The 24,726-nt window shown below is 40.6% G+C and overlaps 1 protein-coding gene across 8 annotated transcripts; it reads right to left on the bottom strand.

The window, feature by feature from the left end:
- Window positions 1–925: 925 nt before the first annotated feature.
- SUCO (SUN domain containing ossification factor) lies at window positions 926–24,552 on the bottom strand. 8 transcript variants are annotated; one of them, XM_075156668.1, is made up of 16 exons: window positions 24,464–24,552; window positions 23,698–23,805; window positions 22,469–22,574; window positions 20,498–20,518; window positions 20,205–20,260; window positions 19,088–19,179; window positions 18,280–18,345; window positions 12,951–13,025; window positions 12,347–12,440; window positions 10,109–11,275; window positions 9,112–9,199; window positions 7,606–7,710; window positions 4,775–4,929; window positions 4,329–4,420; window positions 3,037–3,092; window positions 926–2,876 (listed from the first exon to the last, which is right to left on the bottom strand). In XM_075156668.1, exons 1-16 carry the CDS (start codon window positions 24,511–24,513, stop codon window positions 2,430–2,432), a joined length of 2,778 nt encoding a protein of 925 aa, XP_075012769.1. In that variant the 5' UTR covers window positions 24,514–24,552; the 3' UTR covers window positions 926–2,429. The 8 variants fall into 8 exon arrangements, with proteins under 8 accessions (XP_075012769.1, XP_075012768.1, XP_075012770.1 ...); XM_075156667.1 differs by having other exon boundaries at window positions 12,347–12,443; XM_075156669.1 differs by lacking the exon at window positions 20,498–20,518 and having other exon boundaries at window positions 12,347–12,443.
- Between the last annotated feature and the right edge of the window lie 174 nt (window positions 24,553–24,726).

Below are 24,726 nucleotides of genomic sequence, written 5' to 3' on the forward strand. Positions count from 1 at the left end.
TAGAGACACATTTGTCGCCTGCGTATTGCACCGTGACTCATTTGACCTCATTCTACACCTACTGGCATATTTTAGGTCCGTCAGTCTTTGGTTTATAGCCAGATAGTGATGATAGGCTGTTTTAAGAATTCAGCCATGTCCAGCTTCAACTTGCCAGGGCAGTAAAGGAAAGCACACTTCCTACAAGTGATCAAGAGGAAGGCCAGTTAATTAAAAAACCTGCACCACAAAAAAAAACCACCCCACCCCCAAAAACCACCCCACCACCCCACCCCCCCAGCGAACACCACATTCAATTGTTTTTTAAATCAGCACTCCCTATGATGAAGCAGAGAGTCTTGAGACACTCAAGCAAGAAATTAGTGCTGGGGAGGTCTCAATTGACAAGAGTAGATGCTGGACAGCTGGTGAATTCAGCCTTTGGCCACATGCAGTGCTGCTGTGCTTGCTAGAAATAAGTTAGGAGGAAGGGCCCAGTAAGGGGCAAAATTCAAGCTGACAACGCTGGTTTGAAATGATAAGTGACTATCTAACATTTTCTTTTAATGGCCTTTAATATCCTTCACAAACCTTAGCTCTGAGTACCAAGAGGTAATTTCATGCAGTCATCCTCACAGAAAGCTACCACTTCTAAGGATCCCCCAGGTCAAGATGTGAACTGACACCTGCTGGAAACCTCTAGCAGTTTTACATGGCCAGGATTCCTGAACTTTCAGACAAACCACTGCTCAGCCTTCAGCTTCCCTCCTCCCCTTTTCTTTTTTTAAATAGACAAACACATCTAGGCTGACAAATAAGTCTGCGAACCCCTTATTATGGCCCAAAAGACCCCAGTCCTAGTTTTGCACTGAAATTTAAAGACTAGTCCTTCTCAGAGAAGAAATTAAGCCACAAGTTTCATTTTCAAAGGAAAAATGCCAGTAAATTAAAGACAAAGTGTTCAGATTTATTTGGAAATTCACAGTTTCTAATGGCACTACAGCTCTGTAGTTACATACTCTTGTTCCACAACACTGTATGCTGCACTCAGGTGGTATGTATTTTCCTTATCCAGGTTTGAAACCCTTCTGAATTCACGTTCAACACGTCTGGTTCATGTGCTCTGACTGGCTAATTGTGCAGATCAACTCCAAAAGTACATCACCTTAAAGTATTCATAAACTAACAAGAAAGCAGCAAAAAAACCAAAGGCTTAAATAAGTCACATTACATACAATACCCAGGAAAGGCATTAGATCTGTTAAAAAGGGTACCACTAAAAGTGCTCAATAAGTTAACTTATTTTTTACAACGTGAACCTGTAACATCTGCCAAAAGGAGTAACCTTTTGTTCCACTCGCTCAGATACACACTCAACATTTTAGCAATCACACATCCGATAGTATCCAAATATACAATCACAGTCAAAATAAAAAACACTTGGATATGAAAATACCAACCATACAAACACTGCACATTTGTTAGCCAATACAAAAGCAAACGTTATGGAAATACCCACGTTGAACTGACCTGACTGGTCAGACTTCCAGGCTTTGCAAACTCAATACATCCAGAGCTGGCTCGGAGAACGGCCCAGCTGCAGCAGCTCGCCCTCGCTTCTTCAGCTGAGCTTTTTCCTGAACAATCCGCACAGAGGCAGTGAGCGTTCCCCATCACTTCCTTCAGAGAACTACAGCAGGCAATTTAGATAACAAATGCGCTCATCATCCTAAGATCCCATCGTACACAGGAAATCCTAAAAAGCAACTGTCATTCATTTAGCACATCAGACTACAGCTCTGATTTGTAACTGAAGGTGGAAATAAATGTGATTACCATCCCTAGTCAGATATCTTTCTCAATTGAGTTTGCAAAACCAGAATCTAGTCAGGCAAGTCCATCTATTAGTATTTTTACAGTATCCAGTCCACATTACTGAGTCCAGCTGAAGGCCAACACATGTCCCTTTACAGCACTGTAGTGTTGCATCTTCAAAAAAAGCTAGAGAAATTACAAAATAAATCAAATGACAAACAATTGTATCTCCCCTCTTCCAGTGGCATTATAAATAGACAAAAGGCACATAAATATGGGAAGGTGCAAGAAATAGGAACAAAGCTAAAGGAAGAGGATTAGGCTTTTATCCCTATTCCACCCAACAAACTGGGTTTCAAAAAAATCTCTGCCCCAGGAACTGTGAAAAAAAACCTTTATAAAATGAACCCTGCCCTCCCTCCCCCCAAGCTGTTCTCATAGGAAATTATCAGCCTTGTAAAGCTGCAGCTTATAGCCAAGATTGACACAATCCCATCTATTTAAAAAGGCAGAAACCAAATTTCTGAATACTTTCCAATTAGTTGAGCTCTTCGTCTCCCACTATCCTCCCACAGAATACCACAGACTGTTCTCAAACGAACAAACACTCTCCTGTTTGAGAAGTTCAGCTAGTTTTAGATGTGTCCAGAAACTGCCGTGACACCAAGTGTTCCCACTGTTATATCTTTGTTTCCTTTGATTATGTCATGCAGGCTTGGCATTGACCCTGACTTAGTCTGTATTAGAGTTTTTATGAGCTTCCCTTGGTCTGAAACTTTAGACCGTCTTCGTTTTATAGCCCTCTTCTCAGTTTTTGTCTTTTGGGTCTGTCCATTGCACAGACTCGTACATGCTGAAATGCCACAAAAATAGGACTCCTCAGACTGTGATGATGTTTCGGAGCTTCCTTCGGATGGAGGACCCTTATACGAAGAGTGATAAACTTCCCCAATGTTAGAGAAGTCCCTCTGGTTCGTAAACGGCTTCCTTCCTTTAATTTCCCCGTTGGCTATTGGATGCAGAGGCTCTGTTGTTGGCTTAATAGTCTCTATTTTTTCACTTTTGTATTTGCATCGCTTTTTCTGAAACCACAAGTAGAAAGAGGAACAGTTAGGTTCTGGAAGGCAAACGGAGCATAAAAACCAAGCCTAGGAACCGGCGCAGGGGAGAGCAGCCGAGACATGCACCACCTGCCAGCAGAAACACGCTCAGCTCAGCCTGCCCTCCCCACAGCCACTGTACCTTCTTCTCTGGGGAAAACTTCAGGGGTTCTACAATGTACAGGTCCTCTGGATCCACTGTAAGAGAGGGAACGTAAATTTAGCAGTCCCGACACTGCCAGCTCTAGAGCAACACAGTTCTAAATAAATAATGACATGACAAAATATTCCACTCATCACACACATTTTTGCTCCCGTTATAAGTTAATGGAGGTACAACACATGAACACTGAAAATGAAGTCAACACACAGAGGAATTCCCCTATGCTGTCACAGCAGCTGTCAGTGATATACACTTGAAAACACCTGACCTCCTGATAGATTAGGCCATAAGAGAGGTGCAGAGAACATCCCTTGGGGAAAAGGAATAGTAGTCAGCAAAAGTTAGCTTCTACGAAAATGAACTGTTACCAATATAATAGTGTTTAATGTGCAGCCTGCCCATGACAGGACAGATGCTAGAAGCATGTGTACCTATCAAGGACACAGATGTTCAGAGTGACATGAGACCGGTCTGGCATTCCTCCATCAGTGCTTTGTAAATCATTCTTCCAAGCTGAAGCAGGGGAGAATTCCACAAAAGTGTGGTTTTGCAAAAAAATAGTCTACGCCTTAGCTAGTCTCTATCGCAGCATATTCCCAATTCAACTCATGATGTTTTCACGCAGGTTTATTCACAGTACAAAAAAACATGAAGCAAGTTTGCTGCACCCTGAAAAGCAGTGTCAGCTGCATACTGGGTAGTTACTATAATCTGCAACACTTTTGGTTTTGGATGATGGCCTAAGAAATCAAAATTCAGTTGTCCCAAGTGTAACACGAACACTGAAAAGACCAGATTATTCCTCATACCCAAGACAAGATAAATAGTCTATATTTTCTTACTACAGTTGATAAATTTGGATCCTAATTATCTGCCAAGTTTCAAAGACAGGCTATCAGGCCTTCTGAGAAGTAGGGCATTCAGACTTCCCATGTCTGGCATTAAAAAAAAAAAAATTGCCACTTTCTGCAAGCTTCACAGCTTTGTAGACCTGAACACCTGCACGTATTGCTATTAACCCTAAGAAAACATCTGTAGAGTATAAACGATAACAAAGACTACGTTTAACATTTTAGCGTAATTTAGCAGAGTTCTGTGAGTGTCTGGTAACCTGTTCATGAGCCACCTTATCCTACAGAATGTATATGTGAACTACTATAATCCAGTGTACTTTGACATTAACCTGCAATTCCATTTTCATACACTTGCAGTAACACACACATTGTAATAGAGTAACACTAAAGACTAGATGTACGATATGTGAATAATACCTTCTTTACCAGCTAGCTGAAAAGACTGTGATCTGACCAGTGGAAGAGAAGTTCTTCTTTTCAAATTCATATCATCATAGGAGGAAAAACATCTAGGAAAAAAAATCCACAAAGCTTTTTTAAACACATTTTTCTCAGGACTTTGTCATATGCGTTTTTCATTAAGAAACATCTTTGGCAGAAGGACAGAATTATTTGCTGAGGTGCCCAAGAAAGCCTGGCAAACAGGCACAGTACTATATTTGCAACAAGCTATCAAGGCACGTTAAGTGTAGTAGCCCCAAAATGCTCCTAGGAGAGCCTTACTACAGAGCAGTAATGGCTCTTTGCTATCAATTTTGAGTTTGCAGAAAGACGACTCAGAATTAAAGCAGATGTCCCTGTTGAATTAGGAAATATCAATAAAAGCTGCAAGAACAATTAAGTTTCAAATAGAAATACATTACCTTTTGGGGCTAGGGTAGTGATTACTTTTGGGAATTTTTGAGAGGTAATCTTCACAGACCTGAGAAGTGCTTCTGCACCACTGCACACAAAGCGCCAAGCCCAGAATGACACACAGAACCAGAGAAATGACAAGGTAAGTCTGCCGATCAGAAGCCTGGAAGAATTTGATATAGTTGTTAAAGACAAAGAATAATTTAATGATACTATTATTCTCGCGTTTTAAATGTTAAAATCTTTAGAAGAACACAATTCACATATTCTCAAGTCACTTTCCTTCAATTTCAGCAAACGCTTGTTCAAATTTGAGTATTTGTTCAGAGGTTTGATGTAGTCTATTGGCTACACAGCATTCAAGGAATGAAGGCTGAAAACCACCTGGCTGGTAACACAGGACAAGATTTCACTGACTACGGTACTACCATAACTTAAAGGAGCAGCCGCCCTTTGCAAAGAGCATTCAAACCTATCTAAATAATATACTTTCCTTAAGAAAGTGTACTAAGGAAGTAACTTCTCTGTTTTACAGTTGACATGGATGTAATACTATCTCAATTTTATGGGATGCTTTTCATCAGCTGACGTTGCAGTACTTCACAGAATATCATTATAGTCACTTGATTCAATGGTTTTCATCTTTCTAACTACTCTTGCATTCCACAACCTAGCAAAAGGATTTTTTTCAAGTATGTTCATTTCTGAAGATTGACAGAAACACTTACTAGAATTATATGGAAGCTGAAATCCAAGGGTATTTTGCAGATAATGTTTAAAAAAAATGAATTGCAGAGTTGTTTTCCTATAAAAATCTATCTTAAACACACTAAGAGATCTTAGAAGTCATACAAAGACTTTAGAAAAGACAAGGAACACGACCTCCCGTTTGTCATGCAAATGTCTCAGACTAATAGACTCAGATGACCAGAGTTGAGTTCAGGGAAAGTCATGTGTTCCAATTCCAGGATACTCATCTAACATACCCTGATGATCACCACTGTCAAATCCTGGTTAAAATCCCTGTCGCAGATGACACCAAGTTGGGTGGGAGTGTTGATCTGCTGGAGGGTAGGAAGGCTCTGCAGAGGGACCTGGACAGGCTGGATCGATGGCCCGAGGCCAACTGTATGAGGTTCAACAAGGCCAAGTGCTGGCTCCTGCACTTCGGCCACAACAACCCCAGGCAACGCTACAGGGTTGGGGAAGAGTGGCTGGGAAGCTGCCCAGAGGAAAAGGACCTGGGGGTGCTGATTGACAGCTGGCTGAACATGAGCCAGCAGTGTGCCCAGGTGGCCAAGAAGGCCAATGGCATCCTGGCCTGTGTCAGAAATAGTGTGGCCAGCAGGAGCAGGGAGGTGACCGTGCCCCTGTACTCGGCACTGGTGAGGCCGCACCTCGAATCCTGTGTTCAGTTTTGGGTCCCTCACTACAAGAAGGACATGGAGGTGCTGGAGCGTGTCCAGAGGAGGGCAACGAAGCTGGTGAAGGGCCTGGAGCACAAGTCTTATGAGGAGCGGCTGAGGGAACTGGGGTTGTTTAGTCTGGAGAAGAGGAGGCTGAGGGGAGACCTCATCGCGCTCTACAACTACCTGGAAGGAGGTTGTAGTGAGGTGGGTGTTGGTCTCTTCTCCCAAGTAACAAGCAATAGGACGAGAGGAAACGGCCTCAAGTTGCACCAAGGGAGGTTTAGATTGGACATTAGGAGAAATTTCTTTACTGAAAGAGTGGTCAGGCCTTGGAACAGGCTGCCCAGGGAAGTGGTGGAGTCACCATCCCTGGAAGTATTTAAAAGACGTGTAGATGAGGCCCTTAGGGACATGGTGTAGTGGACATGGTGTGTTGGGTTGACGGTTGGACACGATGATCTTAGAGGTCTTTTCCAACCTGTATGATTCTATGATTCTATGAAAACCACCGCACTCATGAACAGGAGCTTAGCCAGCCAGGCATCAAAGACGGAGTCTCACTAAGTGTTAGAAAACAGCTTAAGAGATGTCTTTGGCAACATGCACAAAAACCAAGGTCATGTTTATAGCACTGCTTGAAATCCCAGGCTGGAGAACGTAAACATCTGAGAGAGTATGTTCCTAATATTGTTTCCAAGATTTCCCTAATCTTGAAAGACAACTGGCAGAGAGGAAAGGAGAAGGGTGCCTTAGCCATATAAGCCTCCCATTCAGCAGCTAAAAGTGCAACCCGCCACATACTTGTCTGTTATTACAGCCCAGTTCTAACAGTGGCCAGTCCGCTCTTGCACACTAAACCTCTTATGGCAAGAGTCTGTTAATATTTAAGTGGATGATGTAAGTGCTGGATACTGCAAAGCATCCCATTTTACTGAAACTGTGTAACAAAGCCATGCAATACAACTAGTTATATAATGCAGCAAGTGCCGGAAAAGTTCTTGAAGCATGAACTTTACCATTCCCTCAGACATGTCAAACATTCTGTATGTGCAACAAATCCCATTATTGCCATTTCAAAATCAGTGGTTAGTCTTCTAATTTCATTAAGAATCATTTCATAGAACAGTATCAATTCCAATGCACTACAGGAAGGCTGAGATATTAAGTTATTCTAACTAAGTTTTATCTTTATCATTAGCTCAGACTACAACCATGGGCCTAGTAGGGCTGTAGTAGAAATTATTACCAATCTTGCTGTGCACAAGACAGCTCAAGCTACTCAAACTTTCCTCCCCTCCCTTGGTCAGCTGCTGCAGACAACTTCTCAAATGAAAAGCTTCATTTAAAGACTCCAGGCCTCTTCAAATTGAGATATGTTTATGCATCTGCTTCCTTTGAGTTCTCGTGCCATATTGCTGAATTATAATTACCTTACGTTTTAATTCCGCCACAGTTGTTGACAGATTGGAAGCTAGCTGCGTCAGGTTGGTGAGCTGTGCTTGTAACAGCTGGATTGCTTCTGTTTGCCGCTGATCCTGTATTCAAGAGAGTCATGGCCATGCTATTTAGTTGTCAGGTTCCTACCATCGTATACTCTCACATGTACCGAGTTAGCATTCTATCTGACACAGCCAGGCATTTTCTAGCCACATGACCTATTCAGCACTGTTTTCAACACAACTTTCATATAACATTTGCAAACTGCTTAAGCACATTAGTCATATACACACTTAAAAACATCAACACTTTTACTTATCAAATAACATTTTGTAACATTATGCCAAGTGCACTTCATTACAGTGACTTCTGCTACCTTCATTAAAAGCAGATTAAGTAGCCAGCTCCATGCGATGGCTATCAGGAAGTTAAGTACTGTCATGTTACAAAATACACATGCAGATGATAGGCAGAGCTAAAGTCTAAGGGCTGACGCACAGCTTCTGCTCTGGGATCAGGTAGCCAGCCACTTAATGACAGGAGCCCAAGCCAGGCAGGAACAAGTCCTTTGCAGCTATCATCTCCTTCCTGGAAAGAGCCCTAACAGGATTCTTAATCCTATGAGAAATGAAGAAAGGTAAGCAGAATATCGGGGAGGTTAACCAAGAGGAGCACCTCAGACTGACCAGTGTTTGATACTGTTCAAAAAAAGTAGAAAAGAGCATGGGTATGATCTCAGGAAAGTTGCGATTTTCTTCACTGTTGATGGATGAGCAAACTACAAGCCTGGGACTGCACTTCAGAAATTTTCAGACAGTCTGGGATTAAGTCTGCTATGCCACATGCACAGTTGCTTTAGTGATTATTCAGCACTGCAGTTAGCACTGTATTTCACAGCTGCTCAAGAAAGCTAGGATGGCAGAGCAGGGAAAACTTCCTTCAGCTCCCACTTTATTAAACCATATTTTAAAGAATGAACTAAAGCTTTTGTTACATGCACTACACTTTCAAGTGCAAATTTGGCATAAGCCATTACTGTACTCCTCTCCCTTTCTAAAGGCTAGGTCTCTTCAGCAGCACCAGGGCAATTGTCTATCCATACTTTAAATCAGAAATAAAAAATAAACTAAGTTAAAAAAATGGTTTTGAATGCAGCTACAACCAAGAAACAAGGGTTGGAAATGACCTGGATAATTTCTTCACTGGCAAAGATATTTAAGAGTTTTAGCCATTACCAGCTGACAATTGATTTTTTTCTTCAAATACAAAATCAGGAAACAGAGCTGGAAATTGCTTTATTCTAAAACGACTCGGAATATACCTAAAAATTGTATTACAGAAAAAAAACTGGGAAGCATGAAATGGATGCTTTTAAAAGGCAGATACACAGCTAATAAAAATCTTCAAGTGGAAGAGAATTTCTGCACCTCCTTGCAACTCTTTCTTAAAAGTAAACTTTCCTAATTAGGAAAACACTTAAGTACTCCAACAAACCATACCTGCTCTTCTGCTATTCTTGAGGTGTTCTGAAGTTTTATTATTGTTTTATTGAAAGCCTTCTGCATTTCTTCCATTTGCTTTCGGTACCTAAAATAAAGAGCGTAAAGGTCTGAAATACTAGTTCATAAAACTCCTTGGCACTAGACTTGTCTTCAGAAAATATGACTATGCCAGCAGAAAGCTTCTCTTTGCCCAAATAAGTTTTATTTAAACATCAAGTGGTATTTCCTTTTAAGTCTCACACATAAAACAGATGTGTCTCTTTCTAGGTTTTTTGTGGGGTTTTTCCAAGGTTAAAGTCAAATCTATTTCAACACCTTAGAGCTTAGCACCAATTTACTGGAATTCACTACGGAGAATTCTCTGCAAACACTGACTGCCATGACAGACAACACAACAGTAAATATAACGAAGAGCCCCTTCCTTGGAACCAATTCTGAAATTGGTACATTTCCTGATCCTCCTATGGCTAAGGAGCACCACAGATAAACACTAATATATATACATCCCTCACAGAACGTTCTTGGTTCCCTCTCCATGCTCCCTTCTTCAACAAGAGTTATTACAGATGATAACACGGTAGTTTAAGTGGAAACAATCAATTCAGTAAAGAAGGCATTGTAGGTCTGTGTCATTCAGTTTAACAGCAACAGGAGAATGCGCCCTTTTGCTGAAAGGATTATGGACAGGATTAGTGCTTACATCCCCGCAACACTTTATCCTTTTGAAAAACCCACAGCAATATTCCTCAAAACAAGATAAATGTGATTGTACCTGAAATACAGAAAGGGAACCCCTGCCACCTGCAGACGTCTAGGTCTCCAGTAGCTACCTAGGATTAGGTACTTTTCTCAGTTTTCCATAAAGCTTTACGCTGTGATTTACATTATACTCTGCTTCCACTGTACTACTTTCTGTATGTGTATGTTCCTTTGTATAGCTGGCTAAAATCCTGTTTACATACGGTAGACTCTTACCAGTCTTCCTCAGACTTACCTCTGACTAAGTTCTTCTAAATAACGGCTGCTGAGTGACATGTTTACTTCTAGGGCTTTTATGCGATTATTAAGGCGCATGAAGACAGACTCCTTTTGATTAGATCCGTGAACAAGATTTCCATTAGCATAGCCTAGATCTGTTGAATTCTGCAATTCAGCATAGAAGTCTGTAGCTGTTCTCTGCGGTCCCCCAGAGACCGGAATTGCCATTAAAGCTTCTTCAGTTGCCTGATCATCCTCCTTTGTTTCGGCAGATATAGAAGACTCAACAGGAGGCAAAACAGGTTTCTGCACTTCTGCAGTGCTTTCCTTTCCTTCCCCAGCATCACTGGCTAACATGCCTACTGTATAGTCAGGCTGCAGAACAGTCTCTGTAGGCTTTGAAACCACTGGAGTAGCAATAGTCTCCCTTGTGCCCATCTCCTTTACCTCAGAGGCCACACTGGTCTCAGAAGCTACAGGGTTTTCTTCTGCACCAGAGCTCTCAGCCTTTTCTGTTTCTGCACTGATCTCGGCTATATCCACCTGGGGAGTCACCCTTGGTGCTACCTGGCCTGCATCTTCTTTTGCAGGCTCCAACGCCATGTCTGTTGTTGGCAACGGCTTAACTTCAGAAGTAACTTCTAAGAGGAGGGATTGAGAGACAGTCTGAGGATGGCTTGGTTCCAGTTCAATTGAATCTGTGGTGTCATTACTGATCTCCTCATGGACCACACTGCTGAAGTCAACTGCAACAGTAGATCCCGATGGTCTCTCAACTTTGCTGTCTAATTGCTCAGGCAGAGGCTCATCTATTGACGTATGTATAGATTCGGACAGAACCGCCTGCGGCTGCTGAACATCAGCAGAGTAATCTTGCCCTTGTTTACCTTCACTTTTACTATGCTGCCGATGCATGGCTACTGCAACTGAACACCATTTAAACAGATATTCTGAAAAGGTGGAAATACAACATGCTGTTGCCATGTCATAGCAGTACTTTTCCGTCTCAAGTTCAAACCATGCCAATGCTTCTTCTTCCTGATCATCACTGGGCAGCAAGGTAACCGTTGACTGGCTTGTATCTTCTTCATACTCTTGTACTAGCTGAACAATAGGACTTTCTTTTGTCAAATCCACAATTAATTGCTCTTTATCTATCTGTGGAATATCTGTAGTAACAAGTCTACAACAAAAGAGTTAAAGACAGGATGTTACTTTTACACTCCTGCTCTGGATGACTGCAAAAGTAGGATCTTTTAGAAAATTAGCAAATCTTATTCCAGTGACCAAAGGCCAGTTTGGATACAGTCATAAATTCTGTAAGTTATTACTTTCTCTGGTGTTTTCCAATCCCAATTTGCAAACAAATTATTTCAACCCTTCTTTCTGAAACATCAAGCTTTCTCAATCAGATATTGCCCCTTCCCCCACCCCTGAAAAAAGTCACCAGTTCAAATATCGCTAAGTTCGTACATAGCTAGCACCTTACTCTTCTGCTGCAATCTTCAAATGCAAATACAAGAATCACAACCTTCCCACTGACCTTCCTTCAGTCTCTCAACAATCAAAGTGCTAGGAAACCATAAAACTACTAAATACAGCACAAGTCATGTCTTAACATTTAAGAGCTAGAGTCTCAGCTTTAAGTAGCCAAATCAATTCTAAACAATTGTAATCAACTGGGAAAAAAAAAAAAACAGAGAATACCTATATTCAACTCCTCCTCCCAAACTAATTCCGTATCTTTGCATACATATTTTCATCAAGGAAAGCCTGGCAAAAAATATATAAGCTTCTAAAGCAGAATTTTTGTGGATACAATTTAACTGAAGTTTCAGCAATACGACTTATATTCCTAATTAGTCTCCCTTGCATGAGACAACCTGCAAAACCTGGAACAATATTAAGTCAGTTTCCACCTAAGAAATCTGCAATAGCCAAGAGCAAAACACTCCTCCTACTTCTTCTAAACAAAGTAACACAAACAATTGAGAAAGTTAGTGATGCATTTTAACATTTAGTCAAGTGTTAATACAAAACATATCATAATGGAAATAGCTATGAACAGTAATAACAGCAATAAATTTTCCCGATTAGTACATTACCATACCACAGATTTCACCAAATACCTGCCTTTTTACTTGTTTAAGGCAGTGTGCCATATCTGAGCATTCTACTACCAAAGATTCCAGACTGGTGCATGTTAGTCTCTGCTAGGGACATACTGAAAAGACCCCCAACACCAATCACTTACTCTGGTGAAGGAACAGGAGTTGGTTCAGGCAGTCTTGGTGCAGCTGTTGAAGTTGCAGGGGTGGCAGTGACATTTTCAGACACACTTTTGTTCCCTGCTGCAGGAAGGAGGAACATGTGAACATAAAAATTCAAGAACCATGTTTGTTTTCAATAAATTTGGGGGTTTTGGGGTCGGGGTTTTTTTTAGATTATTAACTGCACTACCAAATTAACTGCAGATGTCCAAGTTATTTGAATGAAAGTGCTACTGACAGTTTATGCATACGATGTTATGGACAGTCTCAAAATAATTCCAGGAAGAAGCAGCAAGTTAGACTTTACGACTGAAGCTGGGTAATACAGAGAGTAAAAGATCTCCAAATATAGCTGAACAAACATATACATTATCTTTGTATCCATTCCCTTCTCAGCAAATTCAGCATCTTTGTTCCACTCTTCACAGTCAGTAGGATACAAATTCTATGGCACTAATCAGGTATGCCATAAAAGATGAAAAAAGTAATTTAAACATAGATCATCTAACACCTCACAAAAAATTAAACAAAACAACAAAGAGAAATTAAAACTTTCCAGAATGCTTTTCATGTAAAAAAAAAAAATACCTTCAGCTTCAGATGACTCTTCAGTTTTGGCTCTGAGCATATTAGCAGCAATATTCACCATACTTAGGATAGCATCTAAAAGAGAAAACAACTTATCAAAGAGGATATATTCAGAGGGTCCAGAGACAGGCACCACTGAGCAATCTGCCATTTTGTAACGCTTGCTTGAAACGAATCACAGCATAAGGACATAAAAAAATCTGGTCATTCTATTACACTGGATGCATCTGTTGCTTTTGAAGGATAAGTTTATAAGCTAGAAACTTATATTTGAAAACCCATATCTAACCTTTACCAGCTAGACCTTCTAACACCAGTGAGAAGTACTCACTGATGATTCGTCCACTGAAACCAAGGAACAGTAAGACAAACAGAAGAATATTTAAGCATGGAATTTTCTGACAGTCTGAGTGTGTGAACCACTGAGGGAGGTCCCAGGCCAGAAATTTAGAGCTTGAACACTCAGATGGAGGATGTCTAATAAAGACAGGTTGGATCATTTATCATAATAGAACTAAAGAAGTGAGTCAAGAAGTGTCATTTGCTAAATGAGCAAGACAGAATTCTGCCATTGAACACCAGATGTCTACAGCAGGACAGACACGGAAAACTACAGATTCATTCAAGTTAAGCTGGACTCTCTGTCATTTTGCATCATACCTCCCCCTCCTTAATCCCAAATCTTACTTTCGGCTCTGATACTGCTGCAACATAACAATTCCAAATATTTTAAGATTTGAAGAAAAAAATCTACACTTTACAATCTGTTACTTGAATGCAATCTAGATCAGTCAAGGCAACTGGAAGAAAATCATAACAAATATCCACAAATCTGTCTTGGATACATATTTTTTTAAGGATCTGTTAAGTAGAACAGTTTTTTCTCCCCAAAATTCACAGAAGTAAAAACGAAAAGGGTCTGCTCTATATCAGCACATACATTAGATACAGCTAACTCTTTGGTCTTGATTTTGAAAACAAACATCATTGCCAGGCTTATTTATAAGATGAGGAACAGGGAAAAAGCACCTTATTGTAAACACGCAAAAGCTGGCCCAATTCTGCCGATTTCTTTCCCATCCACCAACATACATCTGTACTGTATGTCACATGGATAAGTTCATAAAGTTAGAGGAGCATTTTAGTAGTAATGACAAATTTCTTAGACTCCAGGAAGCTCTGTTCAGAACCTTGGTTCTGCCTTTCCTCCAAAACATGTCAGAAACTACATACCTGAATTACATCATTTATCTGGGGCTGTATTCTTTGAAAAGTCATGATGAACAAAAGATGTTAAACTTGAAGTATGAATGGTTTCTTATTATTGATGGAGAAGCAGAAAAAAGAGGGAAAATTAAGAGTTGGTATAGAAGCCTGCCAGTTCAGGAGAATGGCAGGAGGAAGAACAATGAGCTATCCTCACAGGTTAGACTAGCGGAAGACTGCAAAATACTTCTTACGAGATCAAATGTCCGAGAAGCCCACTATCTCCTCCTCAGAGGTCCCTCGTGGGGGACTTCAACTTTCCAGACGTCTGCTGGAAATACCACACGGCAGAGAGGAAATAGTCGAGGAGGTTCCTGGAGTGTGTGGAGGATAACTTCCTGACGCAGCTGGTAAGCGAGCCTACCAGGGGAGGTACCTCGCTTGACCTGCTGTTCACAAACAGAGAAGGACTGGTGGGAGATGTGGTGGTTGGAGGCCGACTTGGGCTTAGTGACCATGAAATGATAGAATTCTCAATACTTGGTGAAGTAAGGAGGCGGGTCAGCAAAACCGCTACCATGGACTTCCAGACGGCAGACGTTGGCCTGCTCAGGTCACTGGTCAAGAGGGTCCCTTGGGAGACAGTCCTGAAGGGCAAAGGGGTCCAGGAAGGCTGGACGTTCTTCAAGAAGGAAGTCTTAAAGGCACAGGAATGGGCTGTCCCCATGTGCCGTAAGAAGAAGGGGCGGGGAAGACGACCGGCCTGGCTGAACGGGGAGCTCTGGCTGGGACTCACGAAAAAAAGGAGAGTTTACCACCTTTGGAAGAAGGGGCAGGCAACTCAAGAAGAGTACAGGGATCTCGTTAGGTTGTGCAGAGAGGAAATTAGAAAGGCAAAAGCCCAGCTAGAACTCAACCTGGCCACCGTCATGAGACACAACAAAAAATGTTTTTACAAATATATTAATGACAAAAAGAGAGCTAAGGAGAATCTCCATCCTTTATTGGATGCAGGGGGGAACGTTGCCACCGAGGACAAGGATAAGGCTGAGGTACTTAACGCCTTCTTTGCCTCAGTCTTTAATAGTCAGAGCAGTTATCCTCAGGGTACTCAGCCCCCTGAGATGGAAGACAGGGACGGCGAGCAGGACAAACCCCCCACAATCCAAGAGGAAGCAGTTAACGACCTGCTACGCCACCTGGACACTCACAAGTCTATGGGGCCAGATGGGATCCACCTGAGGATACTGAGGCAGCTGGCAGAGGAGCTTGCCAAGACACTCTCCATCATTTACCAGCAGTCTTGGTTAACAGGGGAGGTCCCGGACGACTGGAGGCTTGCCAATGTGATGCCCATCTACAAGAAGGGCCGGAAGGAGGATCCGGGGAACCACAGGCTGGTCAGCCTGACCTCGGTGCCGGGGAAGATTATGGAGCGGTTCGTTTTGAGGGCGCTCACAATTCATGTCCGGGACAACCAGGGAACCAGGCCCAGCCAGCACGGGTTCATGGAAGGCAGGTCCTGCTTGACCAACCTGATCTCCTTCTATGACCAGGAGACCCACCTCATGGATGAGGGAAAGGCTGTGGATGTGGTCTACCTGGACTTCAGTAAAGCCTTTGACACTGTCTCCCACGGCATTCTCCTAGAGAAGCTGGCGGCTCACAGCCTAGACAGGTACACTCTTCGCTGGGTAAAAAACTGGCTGGACGGCCGAGCCCAGAGAGTTGTGGTGAACGGAGTTAAATCCAGTTGGCGGCCGGTCACAAGCGGTGTTCCCCAGGGCTCAGTACTGGGGCCGGTCCTGTTCAATATCTTTATCAATGATCTGGATGAGGGGATCGATGCTGCTCCCTCAGTAAGTTTGCAGACAACACCAAGTTGGGCGGGAGTGTTGATCTGCTGGAGGGTAGGAAGGCTCTGCAGAGGGACCTGAACAGGCTGCATCGATGGGCCGAGGCCAACTGTATGAGGTTCAACAAGGCCAAGTGCTGGGTCCTGCACTTCGGCCACAACAATCCCAGGCAACGCTACAGGCTTGGGGAAGAGTGGCTGGGAAGCTGCCCAGAGGAAAAGGACCTGGGGGTGCTGGTCGACAGCCGGCTGAACATGAGCCAGCAGTGTGCCCAGGTGGCCAAGAAGGCCAATGGCATCCTGGCCTGTGTCAGAAATAGCGTGGCCAGCAGGAGCAGGGAGGTGGTCGTGCCCCTGTACTCGGCACTGGTGAGGCCGCACCTTGAATACTGTGTTCAGTTCTGGGCCCCTCACTACAAGAAGGACATGGAGGTGCTGGAGTGCGTCCAGAGAAGGGCAACAAAGCTGGTGAAGGGCCTGGAGCACAAGTCTCATGAGAAGCAGCTGAGGGAACTGGGACTGTTTAGCCTGGAGAAGAGGAGGCTGAGGGGAGACCTCATCATGCTCTACAACTACCTGGAAGGAGGTTGTAGCGAGGTGGGTGTTGGTCTCTTCTCCCAAGTAACAAGCGATAGGACAAGAGGAAAAGGCCTCAAGTTGCACCAAGGAAGGTTTAGACATTAGGAAAAATTTCTTTACTGAAAGAGTGGTCAGGCCTTGGAACAGGCTGCCCAGGGAAGTGGTGGAGTCACCATCCCTGGAGGTATTTAAAAGACGTGTAGATGAGGTGCTTAGGGACATGGTTTAGTGGGCATGGGTGGTGTTGGGTTGATGGTTGGACTCGATGATCTTAGAGGTCTTTTCCAACCTTAATGATTCAATGATTCTATGATTCTCTTCCTCACTGTGTATCGGTCTAAGACAAATGATGCAAAAATGGAAGTCCATCACATTTGTCCAAGCGTGCACATATAAAAAACCCACCACAAAAAAAAACGACACTCACATACACAGTATTCCTTCAAAAAAGGAACACTGACTACCCTGCCAGAGATGAAAGGTCTCAATAACAAGATCCACCAGCCAGAACTAAATAATGATCACTACAATGTTTCATGTCTCTCTAAAAGCACTATCAGTAATAGGTGTTTCAAATCTTTTCATCATAGCTTTAGTACTCTAAAAAAACAATAGAAAAGTCACTGCATTTTTCAGACAGTGAACAAAAAAACTTACAATACTGCACTCGCAGACAGAAAATGTCAATACGTCTCATCAAGACAGCTTGAAGAAACTTTGAAAGTCACAGATAAGAGATAAGCAGTGTCAGGGTAGAATGCACTGCTTGCTCTCATCTTTGAGAGGCTAACATTTAGAAATAAACTGCCTTTTCCACTATCTATTTCCCCTTTGAAAACTGCAATATTCCTAGTCATGACCTTTTTGTTCTTAAGTGACAACTACGTTCTAGGAAATAGTAGCAAAGAACTCTGCAGCTCTGATCCACTATGGGATGAAAGGAAAGCCTGAGCCCAAACACTGTTACACTACAGTAACAGATCTTCACTAACTGTGACAGAAGGAAGAGTGGTACAGTGTAAGAGATCTTCAGAAGAAGTTGTGTGGCAGCTGATACTATCCTAAATAATTCAGCAGTTAAGAATACTATTAAAACTGAATATTCAAGTATTCTTAGCCAAACAAACCCCACATCTGGAGGTTTTCCAATGGAAAAGTGACAAGACAGTCAACCGTTAGTTCTCTCAAAAAAATATACAGCTCTTATGAAGAACATAGATGCTACAATATTTACATAAAGCCTTCTTAGAAACGGTGTTCCTCATCCCTTCCTTTCAAGCTGTACTAAGTAAATCTTTATATTGCCTCCTATAAATATGGCACCTTAATTAAGCACAGATTTCCAAGTTCTGAATCATTAAGGTTCTACAGCATTTCAGTACTGGTTATTTACAGCCCTATGTAACATTCATATTATTTAGTGCACAGGATCCTTAAGTACAGAAAGTATAGCTTCCAAAAAATAGAGATCCTTAGAACTGGAAAGTTCTGTTTTTAGAACACTAAAAATGATACCCCAACTTCAAATTCTTACTATTTATTCCTATGCAATTAAATAGGAATTATAATAAATTGTTTCAGCAGAAAAATATGAAAATCGTAGCTGTTGTATGACAAAATGTCATCCCACTTTCAATTAGCTCATTTTGTTCAGCACAGCAATAATTTTTTCTAATAAATCATACTCACTTGTAGCAGAACCAAGGAGATTTTTTGAAGATTTTTCTTCCCCTGTATTGTAATCCAATAGATAATCTATGTATAAAGAAGAACACCTATGACTATCAAAATTAAATGTGTCATGGGCAAAGAAAATAAACCTCAAGATTTAACATGTCATTCAACTATGTCAGTTTGACAGTGTGAAAATAAAACTACAGAAATAAAGTTAAAGGTCAGAGATTACATACTGAAATATCAAGCTCCAAGTAATGAGAAACCCAAAGAGATTCAGGGTTCAGGCTTCAGTTTCCCCAGGATTCATGACAGAGATGCAGCAAACAGCTCATTGAGCTTCGTATAGGGTTTTTCCCCCTCCTCCTCCTGAGGGCTGGAGGCAAGCGTTTTCATATTTTTTATTTAAACACAAACTCTGCAATCCAAAACAAGCACCTTCCCAATTGTTTGCAGCATTGGTCATACAAGCTATCTCAGGAGATGGCCTATGGACACTCAGAATAAAACTGTTTCGTGTGAGTTGCTTTGATTATTTTAGTTATCCTTTACTACTGTCAGCACATGAAGATATTATTGCCTAGCCTGCCAAGTGAAATAGAGACTTATTACCAGCATTTTAAAGTAACCCTCCAAATAGTTACAACACATTGTTTAAAACTTAAAAGGATTGTTGGAAAAGCCGAGAAATGCTGAAATACTGTCAACAAGACACAGAGTAAATTTAGCAGTCAAATCATTTATCATATGCGGGAAACGACGAGCCACCAGACTAGCACAAGGCACGTCTGAATGGCTAAAAATGCAGAAATTATTTGCTTACCATAATCTTCATCAAAGAGTTCTTGTCGTTCAGACTGATACTGAGAATCAGCTATTTCTTCATACTCTTCAACCATGCTAGTACCAAATACCCTATAAACAAAGTTTTAAAATAAAAAACTAATATTAGTCTATTAGTCATGTAATTACTTGACATAATTTATAGTTAGATAAGCAATATTAACATTATATAATATGTAGCAAATAAATTAGATAAGCAATAATTGCCTTCAGTTAACCAAGATCAAGCAGCAGGTATGCTTATTTTCTCAAACTTGTATCCACAAAGCCTATTGCTTGCTTTCAAGTCCTGCACCAAAACAAGATCCTGTTTTTAATTCTAGTAATTCCAAAGAGACTTTTCCTCCTTTTTAACTTGAACTCATACCTAGACTTCCTTGTCTTAAGCTCTCCATGAGCTCTTATGCCTCCTCTTCAGCTTCACCTTTGACTAATAGGAGTATCTATTCGTGACTACCTCACTTTGCATACTATATTCTCTTTGACCTGCTCTGCCAAAATAAAATCAAATCAATCCAATTTAAAGCAGTTTGTCAACTGAAAATATGGTTTGGCTTATAACACTGGATTTCCCAAGTTCAAATCCTGACGTAGCTTTGACAGGAAAATTAAAATTGGTTTTTAGGTGCAGTACAGAGGCTGATTATTTTCTGAACTACACACACACCGTTGTTCCAATTTAGATATTCCAAGTATTACTAACTGTATGTACCTGGGGTGCCATGCAACACAGCAGCTTCCCAAAAGCACTCACCACACCTGCTCTTTTTAGTTCACCACTTGTTCCTTGTTTTGCTTGGTCAGCCTTGAAATGCTCACGTCCTCCTGTAATGCTGCTCATGCTCCTGTTTCCTAACACCCCCTTCTGCAAATATAAACTATTCCTTACATACTGGAGAATCAAATCAAAAGATTCAAAGCTTCTTTAAACAGATGTGAAGCACGCTACGCAGCAGGCAAGTTAGGCAGCTACTTCAATTCACAGTATTTCCAAATAACTTAAACTGAAAACTAGAATTTGTTGCCCAACTATTAATAAAACACACCAATCCTCACTGCAAGGAGGTAGAAAGACAAAGCAAAAGAAAAGATATTACCTTATAAGACTTAAAGGACAAAAATGTTCTGATCCAAAGTGCGATATCAACTCCACCTAAAGAATAAAAGCTGCTTAAAATAAAACTCCAAAGACCTACAGAGTCAAGAGTTCATTTAACATATACAGCTAATCTTGAAATTGCAAGTTTTGTTTACTCAAGGGATTTGTAGATTGCCCATAACAGAAAAAACTCTGAAAGATTTGTTCTTGCCATGCATTAAAGTGCTGAGTCGCAGTAGAGAACACCCCAAGCCCCATGCATTCATCATTCCAAAAGAAGAGGTTGCTAACCTTTATGTACTTGATGAACATCTGAAGCGAGAGAAAGGAAAAGAGGAAAAAAAAAAAAGAAAAACAAGGTATCAGTACAAAGGCTGAACACATGCCACAGGCAACTACAGAGTTTTGTTGTTTTTTAATTCAGTACTATAAATGCTTAAGAAGACAAATTATGAAGGGTAAAGTTGCAATACTACTTCATCTGCCTTGGGCAGCAAGATTTCATTTAGCCCTTGTACCTTGCAGATAGAAGGTAACATGCAACAAGTGTTTTATTAATGCACTTAAGTTATTAAATTTTTCTAGGCAGCATGATTGCAGACAGAATACTAAGTGTGTTAAATTTACTAAGTGTATTTTTTTCCCTTAAGGAGCACAGATTACAGAAAGTGACTCAAAAGGAAAAAAAAACCCTCATAGCATGCATTCTATGTACTGCTGCTGCTTCAAGTTCAATATGACATGCTTCAACTTATAGAAATGCTACTGGAAGAAAACGTATAGAACATCTGATGATACATTTGGAAGCTTTAGTCATCTGTGTATTTCTAGGGAGAACTTGACTACACGTTGATATTTAATCTAAATTCATTTGAAAGTGTAGAATGCATTTATTAAACCACCATGTAGACACTACCAATGAAGGACTGTAATAATCTGCAAGTGATATCAAGGTAACTATTCCCATAAAAGCACTCTTACAAAAAAAAATTCTGTCATTTCTGAAACAAGTTCATTAAGCCACTTCAAAAATCAAACTTTTTGAAAAAATTTTTGGAGTCTTCTTCTGTAGACTAGGCACACTTAGAACCTTACTTTTTGTGCTATAAAGTAAAAACATTACAAGAACAACCGTTTCAAAATTTTACCATGCTACATTATTCAAGGCAGAACACTGTATCCACCAAGGGCTTAAGTGCTGAAGCATCTAGTGTAATTTTGGAATGTCAGTGACAAGCAAGATTCCAGCTACCTCAAGGCATTCATTCAGCCAGAAAGCAGAATTAAAAATAAATAAAATCTTTACCCTGTGATTCATGCAGAATTTCTGGGTAGAGAAGTTAGATAACTATCATTCATAGCTACTTCTTCATGAAAGCACAAATCATAATTCAGTAGCACAAACCAAATTTTTTTTTTCCCCAGCACCATAATTGGAAGATAACACATCACTGGAGAGGACCTAAAAGGTCTGTATTTTATTTGAATTTAAACCCCACTACATCCCAATATTTTCACAACAGCTTTTATCCCAGTCCAAGTACCACATTATTTATGGAGTTTTATTCTCTTTGAGTCTCCTGAGTAAAGATAGCTTGCTGCAAGTTATTTTGAAGACAGAGCGATCATGGCAAGTGCTCCAGTAGCAGTAAGCCTAAATAATTTGCATGAGTCGCAGTTACGACTGAGTAACTGCAAAACTGCATTTTGAGTCTATTGACGAGAACCAGAATTCAAATGCTTACTCTTTCAGATTAACTTAAAACTGTATAGCAGAATACAGCACAAAAGTACCAAGAAATATGCATATTCTGATCTGTGCTCCAGGGAGTGCGTGCGTGTATATACATATAGATATATAAAAAGCAGGTACAGCCAAAAAACAAAATAGGTCAATACTTCTAATCTTACATTCAGGAGACAGTTGGTTAAGTCATACAGAACATTGTCTGGATTTTTCTTGATTCAGATATCAATTAAGTATGTACTTGGACACAAAGTAATAGGTGCTTCCCAAGATCCTCTCAGTTACCATTATGAGGAAGGTAATATACTTGTGATTGTGTGACAAGCGATTAGTACATAGCTAATCACACCAGAGCCACTAACGAAAGTAGTGCAATTAATGGTAAAGCATGTTTTGATAACATGTTTCTCTGGATGCTCTGTAATACAGGGTAAGCCCAGGAAACCCTTCCTTCCCTGTGAAGTATGGATGGTTTTGCAGTGTTAAGTTACCTTAACACATTTTGCATAAGTTACCTTAACATATTTTGCATACATCTGTTCATCCAGAGGAAAGCTTTGGACATTTCTCTCATCTCTAGCATGGAAAGTACCTAATTTAATCCATTTGTTTGTTGGATACCTAGAAAAGAAACAATGGAGTCAGCTAATGAAATGCAAGAACCCACTGTGCACAGACATTTGCTAGTTTCCCAAAATGCCTTTTCACAGAAAAAATACTTTTTTTTTTAGTTGTGAGATACCAGCAACATGGTTTTTATGGAAAGAAGAGTTGCAAGATAAAGCTAGTCCCAACTCAAAACCTCAGCAGTACCTCGCCTCCTCACATACTTAAAACAGCATGCAAGCCCTGGAAGGATGAAGCCCTATACTTGATCCAATTACTGAAATTCAGCCAGCCTACAGTAAAGTATCTGGAACTGAAAAAAGTCACCTCAGATGAGCACTGAAGAACACAACACATAAGTGATAGGTTGTAAATATTATTGTAAGCAAGCAGAAAAAAAACTGTGAGCAAAGCAGAGTTAGAACTAGGCAACAGACCAAGTGTTGAAAATCAGAATCTAGACACTTTAAGCATCTGAAGACGACAGTGAGGTTTTTTGATGCACTGTGTGAATGTCTCCTCTTTCACACACCTGGAAAGCAGTCGGGGTACAATATTGCCCAAAACATGATAAAGTCACCCTTTAACTAGCCATTCAGCCAACCAGTAATATTCTTACCCCTTCCAATTACTCAATGGTGTACTGCTTTTTTTTTTCTTTTTAAATAACTTGGAGTTTTTTTGGACACAGTTCAGCACTGAAGACAGCTTAAGCCATGTGAAAATGGTCTGAATGACAAGGGAGGAGACAGCCCACAACCCCAGTGGCATTCTGTCAAGGAATGTTCATTTTATAATCTGGCATCCACTACCTAGCTACTGTATTAATTTCTGCTGCTTCATTGCTACTTTTCAACAAATTTTTCCTTTTCATTTTTAAGGTAGCAAAGAAAAAAAAAATTCAGGAAGCATAGAAAGAACTCAAGCTATGTATTCTGGGATCTCACAGTTGCCCTTTCCATGGAAAAAAATGCTAGCAACTGATAATATAATACACACACAAAGAAAATCCATGTAATTTCACAATGCATTACACTTTGCATAATAACAGGCATACACAGACCATGTTTTATGAAGCCATCCATTTAATAAGTATTATTTCATTTTTCATGCAGAAGGGTGGGTTTTGATAACATACCTGTCACTAATAGACACCAGAAAGTCTTTAGGAGTGGAAGAGAATAATTCATGATTTGCAATGTCAAGCTGCTTTACTTGGACTGGTTCACAGAGCTCAACAACAAACCTTGAAGACAAAAAGAAAGTATTTTAAAAAAAAAAAAGCACTTTTCCTTCTACAATTACAGTCCTCAGTCTCTTACCTTCTTACTGCATCCTTCACTGGGTATAAAAGAACACTACAAAAATGCTGTTCAATAAGGAGGCATCACTTGTTGCTCCCTTCAAAATCACTAGTGATACTTACGGGCACATCTAGCTTAGTAACTCTAGGTAGCACCTGCAGCTACAAAAGCTTCATCCATCTTGAACTCAAAGGCAACAAGTCACAGAATTAAAAACTAAGGATAGCAAACATCATTTAAACCACATCTGAAATACCAGTTAGTATATGGTAAATTCTGATCATGTGTCCTACAATTATTTGACAGCTGGGGAAAGAAACCAAAACCTTCACTGGAACACTCAGTGCTTTCTCTTCTGCAGGATTATAATTATGCAAAAACTATAAATACTAAAGTGAATAAAGTTATCCCCTTAACCTCACTTCTCAATACCAGAGACGGAATTCTATGGGGGACATAAAGCATCTAGTGCTAAATTCGTCAAAGTTCCTCACACACACACTTCAGGCAGAGACACACCAAGGTCAAGTCAGTCCCACGGGATACATACAGTCCCATCACAACGGAAAATTATAACCACTCCTGTACAAGCAAACCTACCAGATTTTAGTACTGCATGGATTTAGCATATAAAGGTCCATGTTTTCCATCAAAATAGCTGAAGTGCTCTGTATAAAGAAGAGAATTAGTATTTTAAATTGTATGGTAGATACTAAAGCAGCACCAAGGGTTTTTCCCTGCCTCCACAAGGAAGTTTGATATTAGTTATGTAGACTAATACCAAGTCTCACGATATTAGTTATGTAGACTAATACCAAGTTTCACAACATCCTAAGCAAGATAACATACAGGAGATATTATGC

This window comes from Calonectris borealis, chromosome 8, assembly GCF_964195595.1.
Source record: "Calonectris borealis chromosome 8, bCalBor7.hap1.2, whole genome shotgun sequence".
Taxonomy (NCBI): Eukaryota; Metazoa; Chordata; class Aves; order Procellariiformes; family Procellariidae; genus Calonectris; species Calonectris borealis.

Excerpts from the sequence above, each read along its gene's own strand:
- SUCO (XM_075156667.1), bottom strand. The coding sequence starts at position 24,513 with ATGGAAAACATGGACCTTTATATGCTAAATCCATGCAGTACTAAAATC. Across the intron at positions 11,276-12,346 it reads ACTCCTGTTCCTTCACCAGA|ACTTGTTACTACAGATATTC; the intron begins GTAAGTGATTGG and ends CTTTTGTTGTAG. Across the intron at positions 2,877-3,036 it reads AGTTTTCCCCAGAGAAGAAG|AAAAAGCGATGCAAATACAA; the intron begins GTACAGTGGCTG and ends TTGTGGTTTCAG.